Source organism: Micromys minutus (assembly GCF_963924665.1).
Source record: "Micromys minutus genome assembly, chromosome: 32".
Classification (NCBI taxonomy): Eukaryota; Metazoa; Chordata; class Mammalia; order Rodentia; family Muridae; genus Micromys; species Micromys minutus.
The window spans coordinates 12,428,913-12,444,824 of record NC_137967.1 but is presented as its reverse complement, the minus strand read 5'-3'; the positions used below and the strand labels follow the sequence as shown (position 1 = coordinate 12,444,824).

Here is a 15,912-nt window from a genome sequence, read left to right as displayed (position 1 = left end):
ATTAGGTGTTTCCAAAAGACTTCCTCGCTAACAAACACAACCCTTTTCCTCCTCTCAGATACCTGCCTGATGCCAAAATGCAGATGTGCCAGCTGTAAGCACGCTGCTAAGCAGAGAAACCTAACAGGTTTGACCAGCAAATTAGATTCTACATTGGGATGGCGGCTCTGTGGCCGTGTAGGGTGCTAGTCTTTACTCCCAAGCTCTGTGGCTGGTGGCCCTTGGCAGGCATGTAAAACGGGTCCTCATGGGCTTAAACCTATAGGACTTTGAGTAAAAATAAAATAAAACAAGAGGCCTCTATGACATGTTAATTTCATCCCTGGAAGGGGACATCACACAACTGTTTGTACCATGGCTGCACAGCCTCTGTCCCTTGGCTGGCCTGAGATTCTCATACCACTGTGTGTCGGGTTTAAAGGGAACAAGTTAGATGTGGCAAAGAGATGCAATCCCAGGACCTGGGAGTCTCAGGCCAATCAGGAATACACAGCCCGGATTCACAGTAAGAAAAACAGACATGGAGAAGGAGGAGGAGGAGAGAGAGAGAGGAGGAGGAGAGAGAGGAGGAGGAGGGGGAACATCAACTCAGTTCCAACGAAAATACCATGTGAAAAATCCAAGACACTTGAGCTTGGTCTGAAACCTGCGGAAACCTGCTTACCACTCAGTTTTGCATCTGGTTAGAGGCTAAGAATCCAGAATTCTGAATCCCTGTAGCCCAGAGGGGAATCTGCAGAAGTAATGAAAACACCCAAACACAGTAATAACAGCAGGCTTGTGACCCCGTGCCTCCCACCGTCGGCTGCTCCTTCTTCCATTTGAACCACAAGAACCCAGGAAGGAAACTGCCTGCCACCCCATTCTCTCTGCCTGAAGTCAAGTGTGGGAACCTGTCTGCAGCCTCTGCACAGGACGGAGCCTCGGTCTTTTGCTTTATAGCGTCCTTTATGGGATGAACCAGGAACGCGGTGTGTTTACACAAACACAGGACAATTGTTCGTCAGCATCTTTACAATATTAAAGGAGTCATATACAAGTCTACAGGCGCAATACAGAAAGAGGGGGGTGCCGGCCAGGGCACCCCATCTGTCAGTTCTCTGTGGTTCCTCCACTTGGGAGGAGCTGGGGGACATGTGACAAGGCCAGGGTCTCCATCTTTTGGGCCTGTCATCAGAGAGAGAGAGAGCAGATCTGTGAGGACCTCTCAGGACCAGTCTTTGATGGAATTCTGGGTTAAGAGCACTAGGTAAGCTTGGGTCTGGGCCTTACAGACAGGCTAGTTTAGGACATTTAATTAACACTTGGTGTGCATATGAATGGGAAAACTGGAGCTAGGGTGGAGGGCGGTTCCCTGAGCTGGGGACCCAGAGAGTGAAGCTGACTGATGGATCCCGTGGTAGAAGGACCCATTCCTGAGATAAGCTGTGGTCCCCATGCTGACTGGGTGGGCGGAGACTTCTCCAAGAACCCAGATGTGAGCACAGTCAGTTGGGATCGGAAGACCCTGGGCATTAGCAGGTCAGGTGCGCACCAAGTGCATTCTGGGACACAGGTGGCATCAGTGTCTCAGATAAAAGTCACAGAGTCACACAGCCCCCATTGCCCTCTTCCCGGCTGCCCTGCCCCTAGAGGACCCTGTTCCATCTCCTGTAGCACCGCCACCCCACATCTGTCCCCACGGCCCCAGCTCAGCAGGCACCTGGACCCGAATACCAGTGCCCCACCCATCTTTTGCAAGGCTTGCTGACGTTGGATTGAGAACTGAGCACCAGGTAAAAGCAGCAATGGTCCTCGTTAGCCTTGCCAACCTGTGCAGTGACAGTTCTGTTTTAAATACTGTAGAAAAATATTTCTGCCAAGTGTGGAGGAGAAACGGCTGCTCTGGAGCGACTGTCCCAGCAGAGGACGCTGTACCAGGCCAAGGAGCAGGAGGGCTGGGAAGCTGGCAGCACCGTGGCAGCAGCCGCAGCATCTCCGGGTCACGTTAACAGTCCTTCCGCGGGCACGCCTCATCCTGTTACCTCGGCACCTGGCATTCCCAGGGGTGAGCTCAGCATTCCCGCCCTCAGTCTTGTGCCCACTGTGGAGCACAAACAGGCAGGACTCCTCAGCACTGTTTTCATGTCCTTGGGGGCTGCCCCAGGACTGAGGGGGTCTTAGGTGGGCACCGAGGCAGCGCCTAGTCCAGGGGCTCCTGCTTTATCCGGACAGCAGTTGGGGTGGGCGGCGGTCGCCGTTCTTCCCGGCAAAGTACGTACTCGCTGAACTGGGAAGAGTCCACGCCACCCCCACAGGATGCGGCCACGCTGAACCCTCTTTGAAACAGCCTTTCTAGGACCTGCAGGAGTAGGGTAAGAGGTCAGCAATGCCCAGCCGCTAGAGTTTGCTTGGTTGAGTCCCGACGAAGACGATGACAAAGTCCCATGACTGACAAAGATCCTGGTTAAACTACCAACTAGATCCTACCCTAGGAGGGATGGGCAGTTAGGCCCAGAGGCCCCTCAACTTACCCACCCAGCATGGGGCTCTCTATTTCATCTCCCACAACCGGCAGGGGTGCATAGCAGAGAGCAATGGAAGGAAATGGGGCTTTGGGGGTCCCTTCCCTGTTATCTAGGGTGAGTCCCACCCCATCTTCACACACACTTATGGCCCCAGGCACCCCCCTCTCAATCTCCTGCTCCAATGATGAAAAGCCCCTGCCCCCTAGCCTCAGGGTAGCCACCTGCTTCCTGGATCCGAGTTCCAGATGGTTTGAGGCCCGAGGGCTCATCAGCTCAAAGGATTTTTAGGTGGAGGGAAAGAGGGGGAGCCCTTTCAGGGTATGCGTCTCTGTGGGCCTACATGGTCTCCTGAATTTACGTCTCTGGAAAGGTAGGGTGCTGGTCTGAGATCGGTATCCTGTAACTTGTAAACTCTTACCCATACATAACCTTCAGGAAGTGGGGAGGGAGCTTTTCTGTCCCAACCCCCAAATCTAAGTGCCCCTGAGCAGGGCTATCACATCATTTTGCTTTCCAAGTTCTAACTCTCACCCTCCCTGGTAGAGTCAGTTCGGAGACACTCTGAACAGTAGGGTATGGGGGTGCAACCTGTAATCTCAGGACTTGGGAGGCTGAGGCAGGAGAAGCTCAAATTTGCACCCGGCCTGGGTTACACACAAGACCCAGAAAGACATGTAAGTCTCAGAAAGAAAGAAGAGCTCTGGGCAGCTGTGGCCTGCCAGTGACCCCAGGCCCAGCCTCTTAGGAAGGCTCCCTGCTTTGCCTGATGCCTGGGTTTAATTTGAATCCAAAGTCAACCTCTGCATGCTAAATGAAGCATGTTCTGTTGAAAATACTCTGGGCCATTTTTTTTTTTTTTTTTATAGAACATCCTTTTAGGGGAAAAAGAAAAGTACAGATCAATTTTTTTAAGTCCATCCCTCTGGCACCATCATTTAATTATGAGCAAGGCATAAATTATACATCGACACATTGTTGCCTTTTCTGTATGGGTTTCGTCCATTCCGTACTGGGACTGTGTCACACACACACACACACCCCCACTCTGCATTTTGGGAACCCCTGGGGTGGCAGCCTGTGGCCCTCACCTGCACGGAGTTGAGTCGACAGTAGCCGTTGAGAGGGAAACGGATGACGTGCGTGGGGTCCTGGTTCCAGCCAGCGTTGACAGAGTTACACATGACATCTCCGGTCTCCGGGAAGACCTCCTCAATGAGGGCCTTCTCTCCGCTAAGTGCGATCCGCTCACCCAGGTCAGGGGTGACCCGCACGACCAGGCAGTCGCAGGCCCGGCTACGACGTCGCTGTTCCTGTTCTTGTTGCCAGCGCTCCAGCTCACGTACCATGGGCTGCAGCTGGTAGTACCTCGCCTCCTCGTACAGCAGGTTGAAGTCCTGTCGACAAACACAGGGTCAGGGAAGCAGGCAGCAGTCCGTCTTAGTGGCTCATCCCACCATCCCACCATCCCCCCCCCCCCCCCCGTGGGGCCCCTTCCCTCTACATTGACATCATAACTCCCAGGACACAATGTGAACTAGGATGGGCATTTCCGCTGCTGCCCAGATGAACAAATACAGCTCCAGTGACTGTCCCCCACCAAACATAAAGAGAAGGCTGGGGTGCATCTGTTGAGATTCTCTTCCTGGACCTTCAACTGGATGGCAAACAGAAATGTCACAGAAAGAGACAGAAGCTACTGGGCAGTGGTGGCGCATGCTCTTAATCCTAGCACTCTCGAGGCAGAGCAGGCAGATCTGTGAGTTCGAGGCCAGCCTGGCCTACAGAGTGAGTTCCAGAGCTATGGTTACTCAGAGAAACCCTGTCTCAGATTAAGAAAACAAACAAACGAAACCCACTCAAAGACATCAAACTGGCTGAAGGCCACTGTGCCCGTACCCAGCTCCCTGGCAGACCTCTCTGGAGCACATTTCAGCCACAAGGCCTAGGAGTCTGATACTGGCCTGCCCTGGACCAGCTCTCCCTCGTTATGATAACTATGAACACTGGACCCCAGGAAGCATTGTGAGGATTCAAGAAGATCTGCCGAGTTCCTGTGCCTGCCCAAGCAGGTAGAGAACATAACAAGGTCCCCAGGACTAAAAGCAAAGCTCACTTCTCACCAAGCAGTGCACTCACAACAACTGTCACTCAGATCCTGACACTAGCCCTGTGCCCACCAGTGCCCTCCCCAGTTTTAAGTCGCCTGTGCTCATGACTCATGGGGCAGGCTTAGTGCATATGTAGGCGGTGACTGGGGGTGTCAGAGGAAAAGCAAGGAAGACCAACTCTCAAAGCACAGCTCACCCTGGAAGCCCAATGTGCTTCTGTATGGTGGCCTCAAAGACCCAGAATCCTAACCCATCGTTTGGGCCCACCATGACCTGTGACCTCTGCCTGCCTCCCATAAAGACTCCTTGGGCTCTCACCAGCTCCTAAGAGTTCTAGGTGACATCTTTACACCAATTCTTTCCCCACAGCCTAGAATGTTCCATGCCTAGACTTTACTTAACTGATTTAGGGCTCAAGCTATGAGCTGGGCACACACCTTAGCCTGATAATCCACACTAACAGCTTTTGCGAGCCCTCTTCCTACACAGTAGTCTCTGCCTTGCCCCCAGCAAACCAGAAACAGTGACATATGTAATCCAGCCTCCTGTCCCCGCCCCTGTTCCCTGCTTCTCTCTCACACAAGAGCCAGCATGATCCAGTTTGCAAACCAGATCTTTCTTCCCCTACTCTCAGCAGTGCCAAATGAACCACCCACCAAGATTCAGGTATCACGGCAACCTCCTCCTCCCCCTTCCCTTCCTGGTCCATAAAGCCCCAGGCTCCAGACCTTCTCTTCAGGGCCACCCCAGACGCTCATCAGGTACCTTGCAATAGTCCACACCATTCTTCCTCCAGCCCCTAGAGCAACACTGCTTCTTTCAAACCCACCCTGGCCAGGTTTTTCCATCATTTGACTAATACTTTTTTTGGTTGTCGTTGGTTTCTTTGTTTTGAGACTTGGTCTCACTATGCAGTTCTGGTTGACCTGGAACTCCTGATATAGACCGGGCTGGCTTCGAACTCACAGAGACCCAGCCATGTTTTACCTCCTGTGGTGGGATTGAACGCGTGTACCATTACACTTGCTGATGCCCCTCTACCCCCCCCTTTTGGGAGACAGTGTCTTACTCTGTAGGCCAGGGTAGCCTACAGCATTCAGCAATCCCCCTGCCTCAATCTTAGAAGGCCTGAGATAAAGGTATGATCTGCCACAGCAGGCACACATTTTCTGAAGTACTGGCCCGATGCAATTCAGACTCAACCTCTATTTTCTAGACTGGAAGGGGCAAAGCCTATGGCTTCCTCCTGTGTAGGTCTATTTTCAGAACAAACCCAGTTGTTGCCATTTAGTAACTAGGCTGGATGAAAAAGGGCCCCAGGGCTGCTGGTGCGGTGGTCGCTGCAGGGAGCCTCAAAGCAAGAAAGCACAAAGACAGAGAGACGTTTGCCAGCCAGAGCCAGGAATGAGTCTGAGCCCTAGGATTTCAGTGTGGCTCAGCACCAAGGCAGGACCACAGGGAACCACATCAGTCACCTAGGACAAGCTCGCCCTGAGTCCTGGGAGTAATGTTTGTTTAAAGGGTGACCACCTGGGCTCTCAGGGGTTTTCCCCATTGCAGATAGCCAAAAGGAACAGACACTCGGACCTCTAACGACTCTATTCCAGTGCACAGCAGTCCTTAAGCACAACTAACGCCAACCTGGGGTAAAGTGCCAAAGCTTAATTGTTGTTACACCCTGATAAATACGCTGAAGATGTGAGAAAGCAAAAAAAAAAAAAAAAAAAAAAAAAAACCCGAGTTTAGAAAAACTGATTTAGCCCTCGGCTTCATCGGTTAACTTTTGGTGGTTGCCATGGCAACCATGGGTCCATTTATTAAGTCACAGCGTCCCCTGTGTAATGCCACGGACACAGACAGCGCAGGGGGTGCCGCCGGCTTACCTTGAAGTCATCTGGAAGCAGCAGTTTTGACGTCCGCAGGAAACTCAGGATGTAGCGGAAAATCTCCCCATCTCGGTCGATGAAATAATGTTGCTTCAGACTGTCTAGGACAATGGGCTCCGTGCCGTTGAAGAGACGGCTTATTCTGGGAGAGACAGGCAAAATGGGGATATGGGCGGGGGTAGGACTGAGGTCACCTGCCCTGTCCCCACTCCTTAGGATTGGTCACTCAGCTGGAGGGGCGAGAGGCCACCGGTGGGTAACTTAAAGACCTTGCCAAGCCTGACAACTTGTCAGCACACACAAACACACACACACACACACACACACACACACACACACACATACACACACACACACAGCAGACAGGTCATCTCCATACACACAGGACACTCGGGTCCCCGTGGCATACAATCCGGCCATATTCACAATTAGCCACAGTTGGCTAAGGGACATGTCCGGCTATTCGGATGGCCCACTAACACCCACCGCAGGCCTGGAAAACCATGAGGAGATACAGCCACATAAACCAGCTGGTCCGAGCTGAACACACACTCATGCCCAACAAATGTGTCGAAAACACCCAGCACTCCAGCCCCTAGCCACACACCTCCTGCTAAAGGTACGCCAGCCAACCAAGTCTCTGGGGACACACACCTTCTCACCCAAGCCACATCAACCAATATCACAAACAGAGCATATTCAGCCAACAGGCCTAGGGTCAGTCTCGGGCAGTGACACTTCGCCAGCTAACACAGCGACTTGGAGACACGGAGCCACAAGTACCTCATACCTGTTCACTTAAGGACCCATAGGGAAGGAACAGCCAAGAGGGAGTGTGTTTTTGCATCTGGACTACAGCCAGCACAGAAACCCCAAAGCCCAAGATCATGTGGTCCAAGCTGGGGTTAGGTATTCATACCCGTCACAGCCTATGCATATCCAGCGAGAGGCTGATGCCAAAAGACGACATAGGGCCTGTGAGAAGGCCCCAGGGGAGTCCCTGATGCCTCCTCCCCTTATCCATTTCACAGAAGAGGAACCTGGCCTTAGAGCCTGGGCTAGTGCCTCCAGTGGGGGCATTTGTTTTTGCTAGGTGCTGTGCAAACTAAGCTATCTCAAGCTAATCTACATGATCAGGAGCCCATAAGTGGGGTTGGAGGCTGCTAGACCTAGCTTGGGAGCAGAAGGGAGGTGGGTACTTATCCTTCAGGGGCTGGTTGATAGGGAGTCTGGGAGAACTGTTTCTAAGAAAGCCTTGGGGGTAATCAGGGGATAAGGAGACTTCCTACCCCCCTTCTAAGAATTCTCTCCCTGTCCGCATTCCTACAGCCACCCACTCCCGGGCTTAGTCCAGGTCGGCCACTCCCAGTCACAGCCAAGTGACAGCTGCCAGGGGCTGAGAGGTTTGGAGCTCCCCTCCCCCAGTCCCCTTCTTAAGGTATTTCCAATCTATACCATCTCATGTTCTCATGGCCGGCCGTGACATTGCTTGTTCTCATCCTGGGGACACGGCCCAGCCTGTCCCAGGTGGGCAGTATAGAGGGTAAGGCTGCCTGGCGGACGGGCGTGAGCAGGTCAGAGCCTGTGGTTAGGGGTGTGGAGGCCTAAGCCTGAAGAACCAGAGCTACAACCGACAAATGTAACTCCTCAGGGCTCCAGAGGCGGTTGGTGACAGTGTCTTCCCCAGGACACAGGGAAGGGCAGAACCAAGGGTCCTCCACACCAGGCTACTGGTGCCCTCCCACCCGTGTGTGTGTGTGTGTGTGTGTGTGTGTGTGTGTGTGTGTGTGTGTATGTGTGTGTGTGTGTACACTCACGTCTGTTTGTCTGTCTGTCTCTGAGTAGGGTATGTGACACTCTTCTAAATGCAGGCCACCCTGACCAGTCAGTGAGAACTCAGGGTTCCACTTCCTGGTGACCCTATCCCTGCTGAAAACCCTTGAGTTCCACAGCTCATTTCAAGTGCCAGGGCAGACAACTGAGGGTCCACACCAGGCTCTAGCAAGAAAGAGGTCAGAGACACGTGCAAAGGTGAGTCAGCAAATTGAACACCTCAGCCTTCCTGGGAACTGTCTTGCCACCCTTCCCCAGCTGAGCTCAAACGTTCTGTTCTGTGTAGCAAGCAAAATGCTGGGCCTGGCTGGGTTCCAAAAGGCTCTGACGTTGGAGTTGGCTGAGGCTCCAGAGCGCCCTGTAGGTCTAGAGGATTCCCGGTCCACCAACTGTCCAAGGCTGCCTAGGTTCTAGGCTGTCTACTGAGTCAAGACGAGCAAATTCTAGATCCTTCCATGGTTTGGGATCTGTTCTGGGATTAATGGCACCTCCTCTTAGGACAGAGCCTGTGGTGGTCCCAGCAACCAAGTCAGAGAGGGCCAGGCTGAAGGAGTATTTTAGACAGTCACCATGAGGAAACCCTTGGCATCTCACAGGGTCTTGTGTGTAAATTCCTATGTGACCTCCTGAGTTCTGTTGGTGGCATCATATATCTCAGTGGGAACCACGTCTAGACCAGCCCTCCCAGGGAGCAGTCAGGGTGACTTTGGAGGTCCTCTGTGGAGTAAGCTGGTGAATTCCCTTTGGCAGCCGGGACCTGCATAAAGCACCCTTCAGCCACTTGCCCTGATCTATAAAGGGCACCATCATATGCCTCCATCCTTGTCCTTCCTGACTGACTCCTGGAATGGTTTAGTGCTCAGTTCTATTAATTCTGGAGCACTTGGCCAATGTCATGGGCACAGCTAGGGGACACCCAATGAAGAGCACAAACCAAGAGTCTGCTCCCAACCTCAGGCTACTGGCTCAGGCTGAACCAAAGGAGGCACCCAGCACCAGGCCCGCAGGGTCGAGGCCACCTCGATTAGCCAAGAGCTGGAGATTGGGGTGCAAGGATATGAGCCTGGGGACCCTTGGGTCTTGCAGTGCTTCCCAATGGGGGATGGGAGCAGTGTTAGCACCTGGAGCTGTCTCCATTGGTCACCTTAGCACTCTTCCGTCTCCCCCTGCCCAGTCCATGGCAGATCTTTTTGCAGCATTGTAATAATCCACTTCAAAAAAATGGGGGGGGGGGATGTGGAATGTCTACAACAGTTATGTAGCACCCCAGCGAATCCTTGTCTCTTCTGGTTCATAGGCCACCCTAGTCCTTGCTCTAGACCTCTGCTTCAGGCCTAGTAAAAAAATACTCTGCTGAATCGGGCAGAAGGACAGTCACCCTGAATCTGGCTCTGGTAAAACCCACCGAACGCTACCCCCTCTGGGCACACCTGGCCCGTGGAGGGTCCCACGTGCCACATCACAGGGCCAAGTCTTCAGCTCCCCAGAGGAAGGCTATGCCCCACTGTGCATCAGGTTGGTAAGCAAGGGCAAACTAGACTGTGGAGCAGGAAGGGCAGATGCTCCCCAGACCCCAAAAGCCGTTAGAGAGAAACAAGGGAAGGGAGCCCCCTCCCTGTCCACCAGGTCCCAGTAGCGATTGCTACAGGAGGGCAAATATCAAATTTCAGGAAACGCTCTTCCGAGAAGGGCGTGGGCAAAGATTTTTGGGAATTCCACTCACAAACATCGTCAGCCGATTAAGGGATGATCTATCTCACACAACTCAGGAACGCCGCAGAAGGCCAAAACTGAAATTAAATGAACAGAATCCATCTCGTAGCCTAGACAGGGGGCTCTGCAAGCGAGCATGCGGCCAATGCGGTGTACAGCCTTCTGGCTCCTGCCCGGCCAAAGCTCCAAGTTCATAAGGACCCTTGCACCTAGTCTCTGGGCTGCCACTCTCTGGACAAGACACAAAATTTCCTCCTCCCCACCCCCGCCCCCACATTCCCTTCTCCAGAGGCACTCCTGCCCAGACATCTCTGCACGGCAATCCTCTAGGCTCTGAATCTACCCTGGCTGAGCATCCATCCTGGTGATGAGTCCTCAGTATCTAGGGGATTAATTAATTCCTCTTCTTATTTCGAATGTATAAAAGGGAGGTGATGCCTAACAGGCCTGCCCTCCTGCTGGCCAATGCTGCTTGTAGTTACACTGCCAGGGGCAAGCAGCATGAGCCCAGCAAGATACAGTGCAGTGTCACCTGTAGGAGATGCTCTCAGAGGCGGAGCCCACCCCCATTCCAGCTGCCATGCCAAGGTGTGTCCTTGGGAAGTAAATCCGTGAGGAGTAAGAATCATCGAGTTGGTGGTACCCAGCACCATACCGCTAAGGGTCCCCTCCTGGGAAGAGCCTGTAAGTGCTCTATCAGGGTCCCGGCCACAGATAGTTTGTGTACGTTACAGGGCATCGAACTCACGCTCAGCCACTCTCGAAAACATCCCTGACTGTCCGGCAATTGCTAACCTGTTGCCACGTGGTCCTCCAGCTCCAAAAGAAAGCCCGCTCCTAGCACTTAGGATCAAATGGTGGCCACCCAGACAAAGGAGGGCACAACTGCACCTGCCCCACCCCCACACTGGCAAGGACGTACGTCCACCCACACCTGACTCCTGGGTGTGTCACTCTGTGTAGACTCCCCAGCCAGCTGTTGGCCAGGTTCATGTGGGACTGGATCTGCCATGAAGATCAGGCATATCATGTTATGTCAGAGAGGCTATCAGCGCGGGGTCAAATGCCACTTTCAGAAGTGGCCTTCAACAAGCAAGCCATCTCTCAAACAGTCAAGAGTATCGGGGAGTGACGACGGGTCTTATACCATACCCTAATGCCATCCTACGGATGCCTGGGCTTCATACCGCATGCCCAACAGTAGGAGCAGAGGTCTTACCTGGAGTCAGGGTACTTGGTGAGCGTGGCCAGACTGCTTGTGTACATGTGACCTCCCACATCGATGTGCACAGGAGCATTGGCTTTGGTGAGTTGAGCTGGCAGTGGGATCCCCTGGGCAGCCAGGGGAGACACAGGCGACCGGGTGAGTGACAGCCGGGACATATTTCCTCCCTCCTAGAGATCAAAATACACAGAAAAAAAAAAAAACAAAAACAAAAAAAAACAAAAAACAAGGGTTCCTAAACGGCCTTTATTTCGAATATGATCAAATATTTAATCAGATCACTTCTTCTGGTGCCTGATCACATATTCAGCTGACAAATTATGACCACCATTGTAATTAAGTGTGTTTGCAACATTTTCTTCAAAGTACTGGGGGGGGGGATGGTGGGGGAGAAAGATGCTTATTAGTAATAAGAAATCAAGAAAAAAAATTTTTTTCAAGGTGTCAGCCTCCAGGGGCATAAAACAAACTGCAAAATTCTAATTAAAGGTCGCGGGCTTATGTGTTAGATGTGAAATATCCCCTGACAAACGAATCACCAATTTGTGAATTGGGATTCAGGGGTTTTTTGCAAGTTTGTCTCAGTAACGAGACACCTCTAAATTAGTGACTTCCTCAGCACCTAAGGCGTTGAGCTTTGTACATGTAGTAAATTTCACATCAAATTAGGAGCATTTTTGTTTAAAAAAAAAATACATAACTGTACAGCCAGTCAATACCCATCTCTTACACGCTGGGTCTCAGAAGACCTGCAGCTAGTGAGCAGGTACCCTAGAAAAGAGCAAAGAGGGGCCAAGGGGCCAACCCAGCCCACCATGCAAGCTCACCGCGGTGCCGCCGCTGCTGCCGTGTGTGTTAAGCGAGGACCCGCTCGGCCGCTCCTTGCGGTGAGGCATCTAGGCTTCCATCCCTGCCCAGAGTATCTGTGGGAAGCAGTGACTTATTTCTCAGCCGCCACCAAGCATTTTTACAAAGATGCTGTCTGGGACCCCACGGATAACCAAGGCAGCTTTTCCAGATCCCACCAACCCTACACACCTCAAAGCAGACCTCCAGGCCACAGCATAGCATCTCTCTCCCTTACACACACATACAAGCACACACGTGTTTTCTAGGCAATTCCATGTCTGCTAATTTGGCTAATGACAGCCTAAAACATATGCTCACCATTATTGCCCTACAATGTCTCAGAACAAATCTGATTTCTTTGGTATTTTGAGTTAGAGCCGCGTTACCAAGCGTGTCTCCTCTTGCATCAGTGGAGAGAACCTTGGGGGTGGGGAGGGTGGGGGAGGAGGGTGCCGCTCCCCTCATTTGGTTGGGGAGCCTAGGATCTCTCGCCACCCAGTTGAAGATGCGGGTTTGTATAGGACACCTCTTTCCCCAGAAGCCAGGGCACAGAGATGCAGAAACCTCACTGGGGAGCCACCAGTCACCTAGAGCTCCCACAGCAAACTGGACCTGTCTTTGTTTGCCTACTCTGTATCTCCCTGCTTCTCCAGTAGCCCCCCCAGAATGGTGCTGCCTGGGCCTAATGTATTCCAGACCCCCCTCAGGACCACAGGCCCTTGAGGCACTGAGAGCTGACCAGACAGCAATCAGCAAATGGGCTTTCTCCCCTCCTCCCCAGAGCTACTCAGGGACTTTCCTATGTGCCACAGACACCTGAGATAAAATTGTGCCTCAGTCCCCAGAAGCTACCCTGGGGGCTTTTCAGGGGGCCCAGGAAGGGGGGTGGAGAAGGGCAGGTTTATAGCACCCCTTCCACTGGCTTGGGGCTGTCTCAAAAGGCAATAGAACACACACACACACACACAATCTGTACTTATCTGACACAGAGGGTCAACTACACGGTATCCTGAAGCATCCAGTCATAAAACATGAGTCGACTAAATATGAGGAAAGTGCCCCCCTTCCTAGAATTTGTCCCATATCCCCACTGCCCTGGGGACTTCTCTGATCTGACTCTGGGGGTGAGGGAGTGTGTCCTATCCCCACGGAGGAGTTAGGTGCTTTGGACCCTGCTTTGGACATTCCAGGTCATTTATCTCGAAGTTTTTGAAAAACCAAAACAGACCCAAGGGAGGGGTCATCCAGCCCTGGGGTGGGATGGTGGAAAGGGTGTCATTAAGGAACACCCACCAAAGGTCACCAGAGATACAGTTCTCACCCAAATTCTACCAAAACACCACATTTTCCCACTACCAGGACCCAACTCAGAAGTGACAAGTAGCATCAAGCACCCATCTCCCAAGCTGTCCCAGCCTGCTCTTAGCTGTTTCTCACAGCACAAACCCAAAGACTCACCATTGGAAGCCCCAGGCCTTAAGCCTTGACCCGAATCTCCACTGCTCCCTCTGACAAACGCATCTGTGACGGACCACAGCCCTTCTTCCCGGAACACTGCTGAGATCACAGGCATAAAAGTGCAATTGATAAAAAGACACAAGTTCACTGCACCAAACATCAGGACCCCGACGCGGCTGAGGCTCGGCCAAGCCGCCTGTTGCAGGGACCTCAGCGGGTTTGCAAAGTGGCCCAGCATTGACCCGCTTCTCCAAGCTGTGGTGGGAGACCCGGGTCCCGCGCCCACCCGCAGCCGAGCCCCGCCCGCCTGAACAGAGGGAAGTGAGCAGAATGCCACGCTCATTTACACACAAAATGATTTTGTGTCCCATTGTGTTCGCAGTTGTTCAGCTCTCTGGGGGTGATTAAACTGGCTGAGCTGCGGCAGCTTGAGACGATTTCACTAAATCGCTCCTTGTGAAGTCGCTTCTTTTGCTAAGCTGTTATTTTAACCATAAAAGGTAAACAGAAGGCGCCTCTCCAGTTCCCTTCAGCTCTACGCCCTGGGCGCTCGCCCGAGGCGGCAATGCCAGGGGCCTGCAGGACTGTCCAGGGGTGGAACGGGAGGGACGCGGCGGGCCACCTGGTGCGCGCCAGCCGGGCCGCAAAGCCAGCCGGCCCATGGGAACTTCGGGGTTACAGGATCGGCTGGGCCGAACCTCCGGACCCCGCGGGCCGAGTGGCCAAGGTACCCGAAGGGCCCAGCGAAGAAGGGGTGGGAGTGCGGTGGGGTGGGGGGCGGAGACAAAGTTAAATCAAGAGGCAGACACTTCAAGACCACAGATGGGAAGCTCGCCTAATTAAGGACGTAAAAGCGCTTTTGTTCTCAAAGTTTATTGTTGCCGGGATTTAAAAAAAAAAATTAATTGAAACTAATGTTGTTATTCACTCGCGCAGTTAAATTCCTTCATGCACATTTGAGACGCGGAGTGAAAACTTGAAGGTTTATCTTTCTGCAGTCGGGGGCTTCTCGAGGGAGGGTAGAGAGGTGCCACAGTGGCGCGGGAGTGGGAGAATGAGGGTGCTCGCATCCAGGTCAGGGGGTGCGTGTGGGCAGCGGAGATCTAGAGACCGAGGTCCGGTCTTGGGGCGGCGCGTTCCCCGCCCCACATCCTTCCTGAGCTTGGAACCACCACCAGTACGTCTGGCATGAGACTCGTAGGGTGGGCGTCAGAGAACGCACATCTGTCCCGTTAGAGACTTTTTTCTTTTCTATAATTTGGGCGCCAACCTGGTCCTGTGAGCCCCGAAACCCCAGCTGCATGGAGCCGGTTGGTATCAGACTCGGGAAAGTCACCAGCTCTGCAGGGCATTCGAGTCTGTACTGGAACCAGAGTGCGGAGGACCTGGACACACATACCGCGCGGCAGGATGATCGGAGCCTGGCCGAGTGGGGAGGGTCCACCCGCGGCTAGGAGCAGCCCACGTGGGCACCCCCCGCCCCGTGCGCGCCAGGCCTTTGTGCTGGGCGCCCCCACGCCGCCAGCCCCTGCGCTCAGCAGAGGGACAAAGCAGCCCGCCCCCCCCAACCCCCAGCCTAGGTCCCGGCCCGGGGCCGAGTGACTTTCTCGGCATTGCAGCCACTTTGGGAACCAGGGGTGTGCGGCACTGAGCGGTGGCCGCCCGTGCTGGGCTTACCTCGGAGCCGGAGCGGTGGATCGGGCACCGACGCAGCCCCCGCCCCCCGCAGCTGCCGGTGTCGGGCGCCCGGCGCAGCCCCGTCGCCTAGTGCTCGATGCGCGCGGGTCGCTTCGGTCTCGTCCTGGAGTTACTTTCTCTCTCGCCCCCAACCCTCCCCCCACCCACCCCTCCCGCCCCGGCCCCCGCTTCGCGCGGCCCCTCGCGGCGCGCCGCGCCGGGGCCTCCCCTCCCCGCCCTCCCCTCGCCTCCTCCCTCCTCGCCGCGGCCGCCGCTGCCTCCTCTTCGCGCCGCTCTCCGGCTGCCCTCCCGCCGCTCCCACCTCCTCTCCTCCCTCTCTCTCTCCAGCAGCCTCCCCGATGGCTGGAGGGGGGAAAAACAGCCCCCCAAAACCAGCCGGTAGCCTGTGCGCCTCGCCGCGGCCCAGCCCGGATTGCAAAGGGCAGCGATCCGGTTCCAAATTACCCCGGCGCGGCGAGCGCGAGCGGGCGCGCGCAGGCGACTCCTGGCTCGGGGCTGAGCTGCGCCTCGGGGCAGAGGATTAGAGTCGCAATTAGCTCCGCGCGCCCGCGCCTGCCGCGCTCCGCGACAAAAAAAAAAAAAAAAAAAAAAAAAAAAAAAAAGCACGGTTCCCCCCACCGCCACCACTTCCTTCC

The 15,912-nt window shown here is 54.1% G+C and overlaps 1 protein-coding gene across 2 annotated transcripts; it reads right to left on the bottom strand.

The window, feature by feature from the left end:
* Positions 1 to 822: 822 nt before the first annotated feature.
* KCTD15 (potassium channel tetramerization domain containing 15) lies at positions 823 to 15,395 on the bottom strand. 2 transcript variants are annotated; one of them, XM_080909253.1, is made up of 7 exons: positions 15,257 to 15,395; positions 13,580 to 13,678; positions 12,100 to 12,195; positions 11,267 to 11,442; positions 6,499 to 6,643; positions 3,596 to 3,901; positions 823 to 2,341 (listed from the first exon to the last, which is right to left on the bottom strand). In XM_080909253.1, exons 3-7 carry the CDS (start codon positions 12,166 to 12,168, stop codon positions 2,183 to 2,185), a joined length of 855 nt encoding a protein of 284 aa, XP_080765379.1. In that variant the 5' UTR covers positions 12,169 to 12,195; positions 13,580 to 13,678; positions 15,257 to 15,395; the 3' UTR covers positions 823 to 2,182. The 2 variants fall into 2 exon arrangements, with proteins under 2 accessions (XP_080765379.1, XP_080765380.1); XM_080909254.1 differs by having other exon boundaries at positions 13,580 to 13,675.
* Between the last annotated feature and the right edge of the window lie 517 nt (positions 15,396 to 15,912).

Excerpts from the sequence above, each read along its gene's own strand:
- KCTD15 (XM_080909253.1), bottom strand. The coding sequence starts at position 12,168 with ATGCCTCACCGCAAGGAGCGGCCGAGCGGGTCCTCGCTTAACACACAC. Across the intron at positions 6,644-11,266 it reads ACCAAGTACCCTGACTCCAG|AATAAGCCGTCTCTTCAACG; the intron begins GTAAGACCTCTG and ends TGTCTCTCCCAG. Across the intron at positions 2,342-3,595 it reads GTCGACTCAACTCCGTGCAG|GTCCTAGAAAGGCTGTTTCA; the intron begins GTGAGGGCCACA and ends CTACTCCTGCAG.